The 6345-nt window shown below is 38.2% G+C and overlaps 1 protein-coding gene across 1 annotated transcript; it reads left to right on the top strand.

The window, feature by feature from the left end:
• The first annotated feature begins 563 nt into the window (after window positions 1-563).
• On the top strand, window positions 564-1508 carry LOC136175291 (olfactory receptor 10A6-like). The gene has a single exon (XM_065945617.1). It carries the CDS (start codon window positions 564-566, stop codon window positions 1506-1508), a length of 945 nt encoding a protein of 314 aa, XP_065801689.1.
• Window positions 1509-6345: the final 4837 nt, after the last annotated feature.

Below are 6345 nucleotides of genomic sequence, written 5' to 3'. Positions count from 1 at the left end.
GGCTGCCGTCTATGGGGTCGCACAGAGTCAGACACGACTGAAGTGACTTAGCAGCATGATCTGAAACACAAGTCCCATTTTGTTTTTCTGCAGAGTTTTCATATTCAATTGAATCACAAAAGGGATTTTGAACTAGACAAAAAGTTGTAATAAATAACAATTGACTGTACTGTATCATTGAACTATTAGACTGTTATGAAAAATTTCTTGGGTTTGTTTTTCCAGTTGTTAACTTTTATACTTTATAAAACATTTGTGTTGTTTTAAGACTATTTTCATTTTTAAGCTGCACAAGTTGGAAAATAATTTTGATATTATTTTGTACTTTTCAGACAAGATTTCTGAGCCAGACTTCTTCACTTCCTCCTTTTTTTGGGAAAAGATTCATTTATTTGAATAATTGGGCACTCTCCAAAATTACCAAACTGAATTTCTGTCAGGATGAGTTCCTCTTTATATCTTCTCTTAAGTATACCTAGAATTGAACGAAAACATAGTTATTGAATTGTGACTTCATAATTTATATACTATGCCATAAATGCAAAATATGCTCCACTATTGAAATGAAAAGGCAAAATCAAAGCTCTGTGGTTGAGTTTATCCTGTTGGGCTTTTCTAACTTTCCTGAACTCCAAGGGCAGCTCTTTGGGATTTTCTTGATTATTTATCTGCTGACACTGATAGGAAATGCCGTCATTATAGTTGTCATCTGCCTGGAACAGAGCCTGCATGTTCCCATGTACCTGTTCCTCCAGAATTTGTCTGTGGTGGATGTTAGTATCAGTGCAGTCATTATGCCTGAAATGCTGGTGGTCCTCTCCAATGAAAAAACGTCAATTTCATTTGTGAGCTGCTTTGCACAGATGTATTTTATTCTTTTTTTTGGTGGGACTGAATGTTTTCTCCTAGGGACAATGGCTTATGACCGATTTGCTGCAATCTGCTCTCCTCTGAACTACCCAATGATTATGAACAAACGAGTTTTTATGAAATTAGTTACAGGCTCATGGACTTTGGGTTTCATGTTAGGTACTGTACAAACGACATGGGTTTCTAGTTTTCCCTTTTGTGGCCCCAGTGAAATCAATCATATCTCTTGTGAAACTCCAGCAGTGCTAGAGCTGGCATGCGCAGACACATTTTTGTTTGAAATCTATGCATTCACTGGCACCATTTTGATTATCATGCTTCCTTTCATGTTGATCATTCTGTCTTACATTCGAATTCTCTTTGCCATCCTGAAGATGCCATCGACCACTGGGAGGCAAAAGGCCTTTTCCACCTGTGCCTCCCATCTCACATCTGTTACCCTCTTCTATGGCACAGCCAGTATGACTTACTTACAACCTAAATCTGGCTACTCCCCAGAAACCAAGAAGTTGATGTCCTTGTCTTACTCACTTTTAACACCTCTGCTGAATCCACTGATCTACAGTCTGAGGAACAGTGAGCTGAAAAGAGCTTTGATAAAATTACGGCAAAGAAAAGTGGATTTACATACATTCTGACTATGCTGAGGGGTCTATGTGGTATTACTGCTGTACTGGACTTTATTTAAATTTAATAAATCGTAAAGACTGTTTGCATTTCTTGGTATGAATATGCTTAATTTTTGAGTTCTACAAATTTGATAATATAGTAGAACATCTTTATATATTAATAGTTTTATTCTTTTTTCATAGATGCATAATACTCCTTAATATTAGGTGTCACACAGTTTCTTCAAAAAATTGTTTACTGGTGGCCATATGGGTGTGTGTTAATTTTTTGTTCCTCTAGAGAATGCTAAATAAAGAAACTAGTTTTTTTTTTTTTCCAGTGGGTTTTGTCATACATTGATATGAATCAGCCATAGAGTTACACGTATTCCCCATCCCGATCCCCCCTCCCACCTCCCTCTCCACCCGATTCCTCTGGGTCTTCCCAGTGCACCAGGCCCGAGCACTTGACTCATGCATCCCACCTGGGCTGGTGATCTGTTTCAACATAGATAATATACATGCTGTTCTTTCAAAACATCCCACCCTCACCTTCTCCCACAAGAAACTAGTTTTAATACTTTCACAAACATTGTTGCTTTAATTTCTGTAGAATAGGTTTCACAGTATGGTTTTCATGGAGTAAATATCTGAGTTTGCAAACTTTCATTAATGTTACCAAACCTTCAAAAAATGATATTCACAATTTTGTATTGATTCTGAAAGCCCACTCTGCCCTACTGACTAGTTACATCTCCAGGAAACCAACAGAGAGATGAGCTTTTTATTTTTTGAGTGAAAATATGTCCATGCATGAGATGAAAAAAACAGCTCCTTATTGAGAATGACCACACTGGTTCTATTCAAGGACCTACAGATATTATAATCCAAAACTGTATTTCATTTGGTTATGTTAGAATATATTCTTCCAGTGTGTTACTATTTTTGAGAGTAATTTATCATATTTCATTTTCACTAAGAAGCCATGGTCTAGAAATCTTGTCAAAATTTCTGTTATAGAGTAAAAATGCCCTCAGCACCTCAACATTTGTCAAACAGTATATGATTTTTTTTCTTGTAGAATATAAACATGATAAATTGTGCCTCTTTTCTTTTATCCATGAATCATATCAATCTATGTGTATCTTTTCCAGAAAGAATAACTAGACACTGCAAAAATATACTATCTCGTTCTCGTTTCCTATTTTAATGTTGCTAGAAGACAACAGAAAGTGTGTGACATTGAATCTACACCAAAGGAGTACCGCTGTTTGTTTCAGCTTAAAGTGAGATTAAAAAAAGAGGTTGGAGCACTTTATGAAATAATCATTGATTTTTGAAAGCATTTAAAAAATAATTTTGTTTATTTATTTTTGACTGCACTGGGTCTTGCTTTGTGCGGGCTTTCTCTAGTTGTGAAGAGTGGGAGCTACTCTCTAGTAGCTTCTCATTGTTGTGGCTTCTCTTGTTGCAGAGCAACAGGCTCTGGGAGCTAGGGCTTCAGCAAGCTGCAGCGCATGGGCGTGGCAGTTGTGGCTCGCGGGCACTAGAGCACGGGCTTAGTAGTTGTGGCATGGTGGCTTAGTTGCCTGCAGCATGTGGAATCTTCCTGGATCAGGGATTGAGCCCATGCGCCCTGCCTTGGCAGGCAGATTCTTATGCACTGCATCACCAGGGAAGTCCAATAACACAACCATCAATTTTGATGGGAAAAAACTTTTCTCTTTATGCCCGTATGTACTCCTGCCAAAAATGGGAGTATAGTGCAAATTTACTTCAACTTTCAACAGAATAAAGCAAAACAGAGAAACTTCATTAGCAGGTTGCCGAAATCTTGTGAATAATATATGAATGTTGTACAATAGTGTTCTTGGTAAAACATCAAAGAAACAACTACAAAAAACTTTAATTGAATCTCATCCCTTGATATCCTGAAATTTCTTTCTCATAACTCTTATAAGGACTAATTACGTAAAACTTACCTAAAAACAGAGTTTCCCGCTAATCATTCTTTAGTTCACTTGTTCATTTATTGATTACATCATAATCAATGAAACAACCAATTTTTCTTTTTAAATGCTTTAATTTTTGTCTTTTTATCAGTTTTATCGAGATATAATCGACAAATAAAATTGTATGTATTTAAAGTGTACAAAATGATGATTTTCCATACATACAGATTGTGAAATGATGGCCACAATCAAGTTAATTAACACACCCATTGCCTCACATAGTTACCTCTTTGGGAGTTTGAGAACACCTGGGACCTACTCTCTTAGTCAATTTCAAGCATATAATACACTATTATTGACCATAGTTATGTCAGGGGAGTGTGTAATTTCCTTGGTTCTGTCTCATCACAACAAAAAGTTGAAGCAATGGACCAGTGTTACAGCTCCATGTGACAGCTCAGTTTTAGTTAGAAAATAAAGGAAAATACATCCTTGAGGCATGAGAGCATGCTGACCCAAAAGATGTGAAGAGGAGAGAGAGAGACCCCTGGCCCTTTGACTCCTCTTTTTGCCTGTTTTTTCTCTTCCCCCTGGGCCTGCCCTATGTAAATTGGGATAGCTAGGAGTGCTGTTTGTTCTACCTGAGGTCCTCACTCCGGTCCTTGGACCTTCCTTTGTTCTATTTTTGTGGGATTTTCCCTTCCTTATCTTTTAGCCACTGCCATTCTGGACTCTTTTTCCTATTTTAATTACCTCACAGTTACCATGCTGTACATTATTCACTTTGTAACTGAAAGTTTGTACCCTTTCACCAACAACTCCCCATGTCCCCGCAATCACCTCCCCCATTCTGCCCCAGTCAGCCCCTGACAACCATTCTACTCTCTATTTCCATGAGCTAGACTTAAAATAACACGAAGGCTCTAACCAAGATGGCCTTCATTGTCTACCTTAGCCTGAGTCAGCTTTAGACAGGATTTTTCCCTGATCTTAATCTCTGACCTTCCTTTTCTCAGAGAGCTTTAGAAAATTTGTAAGCATTCTTACTCTGCCTCCTTTGAAACTATCCCATCATAAAAATATGGGAAAGTTTACTTTTCTTTGGGGGTAGTGATTTAACAAGCACAGGTAGCTTATGATTCCCCTCATTCCAGGTTTTAAAATCTCTCCAGCTGTTTGTTTCAGCAGAGGTTGAATCAGTCTCTCATCCCTATTGCAATAGTCTTGAGTAAAGTCTCTTTTGCCTATTTAACTTTGTCTAGTACAATTCTTTGCCAGTTTTTTAATACTAATTTCATATAGAATGAAAACTGAAAAAAAGTGAAGCTTTCAACCCACCAGGGAGGTTACTGTATACTTGTATACGGTTTTATCATTTCATTGTCTTCAGTAACATAACTTTATTATTCCCAGGGAATTCCCTGGTAGCTCAGTGATAAAGAATCCACCTGTCAATGCAGGAGACCCAGAGTCTATCCCTGGGCTTAGAAGATCCCATGGAGAAGGAAATGGCAACCTACTCCAGGGTTCTTTCTGGAAAATCCCATGGATGAAGGAGCCTGGCAGGCTACAATCCACGGGGCAACAAGAGTCAGACATGACCAGACATGACTGAGCGACTGAGTGAACACACACGCTCACACTGAGGACATAGCCCAGAGACAGCCACTCAGCAGCTCTGAGTGAACTGCTCCAAAGAGGTGGGGGAGAAGCCAATATATGCAAAAATTTTTGGCGAAGAAAGTAGTCAAGCATACATCTTGGTAAAGGTATTAATCACATCATCTTGGTAAAAGATGCTAATCACAAAGAATGGATATATCACGTAAATTATTTTAGTGCTTTGTGTATGGAAAATGCAAGAATTTGGGGCCACTGAGATTCACCCTGAGATACACATCTTAACCGTTAATATCTAGGTGGGGGGCGGGGCTTGCTTAATCCAGAGCACAGAATATCTCATCCTGTTCTTTCCATCCAAAATTCCCCTAGGGGGCACTGTTGTTTGCAACAACCATTTGTAGTGGATGAGGAATTACACCCTTTGTTCTTTTGGGGCTTGCATCTCATAGGTGCGGACCAGAAAAGTTCAAACTGGCTGATTCAGATTGCATTTCTGGCCAAAGTAAAAAAGTGAAATTAGGGTAGGTAGTAAATCTAGGTTTGTTATCGTGGGCTTAAGCTCAACTGACACCATTTTAGGCCTGTGATTTTTCTCTTTAATTATTTGCAAGTCCTGCCTGAATAATCTCCCTCAGCCCTTTAAGCTTTAATGAGCAGTATCCTTAAGACACCTTTTGATTCTGCCCTTTACTCTCATCCTAGTGCCAATGTCATCTGCTAGTGTTTCATTATCAGTGCACTGATGGTGTGATATTTCAACTAAGAATGGAAGGATAAGTGCTATTTTATTTGTATAGGGCCAATTTTGTGTATGTGAAGCTTATGCAAATACACTGGTGGGAGGGAGAATGACCAGTTAGAGAGAGGGAAAGAAACCATTAATATTTATTCAACAACAGTTGGTGAATGACTTGTATGTACCAGATACACTGTTAGGTATTCATAACATAAAAATAACAAAATAGTGCAATGAGAGAGACAGCTATTGTAGAGGAACAGAGTTTGCCACCCCAAAATATGTCTCCTTGGCACTTTTAAAATTTTAAGTTGGTTATTTTCTAAGAAACAGCAGACAAGAAAAACTCTGAAAACCTTGCAGAAGTTACCTTTTGTAAGAAATATTTGTAAGGGAAATTTCCATTTGTAAGGTACCTTCCTGGTTGGATATAGAAGAAGATAATGAGCAAATCTCTTGAAACTCTTATAATGAACCAAGCAAGGATTTGAAACTGCAAAACAGCCCTACCCTACCCTTACTTACTGTAAGGGTAACCTTACAGTAACCTCCCATA

This window comes from Muntiacus reevesi, chromosome 9 (genome assembly GCF_963930625.1).
Source record: "Muntiacus reevesi chromosome 9, mMunRee1.1, whole genome shotgun sequence".
In the NCBI taxonomy this organism is placed as follows: Eukaryota; Metazoa; Chordata; class Mammalia; order Artiodactyla; family Cervidae; genus Muntiacus; species Muntiacus reevesi.
The sequence above is the reverse complement of the archived record's forward strand: the minus strand, read 5'-3'. Positions and strand labels throughout refer to the sequence as shown.

Coding starts and splice junctions, on each gene's coding strand:
- LOC136175291 (XM_065945617.1), top strand. CDS start 564: ATGAAAAGGCAAAATCAAAGCTCTGTGGTTGAGTTTATCCTGTTGGGC.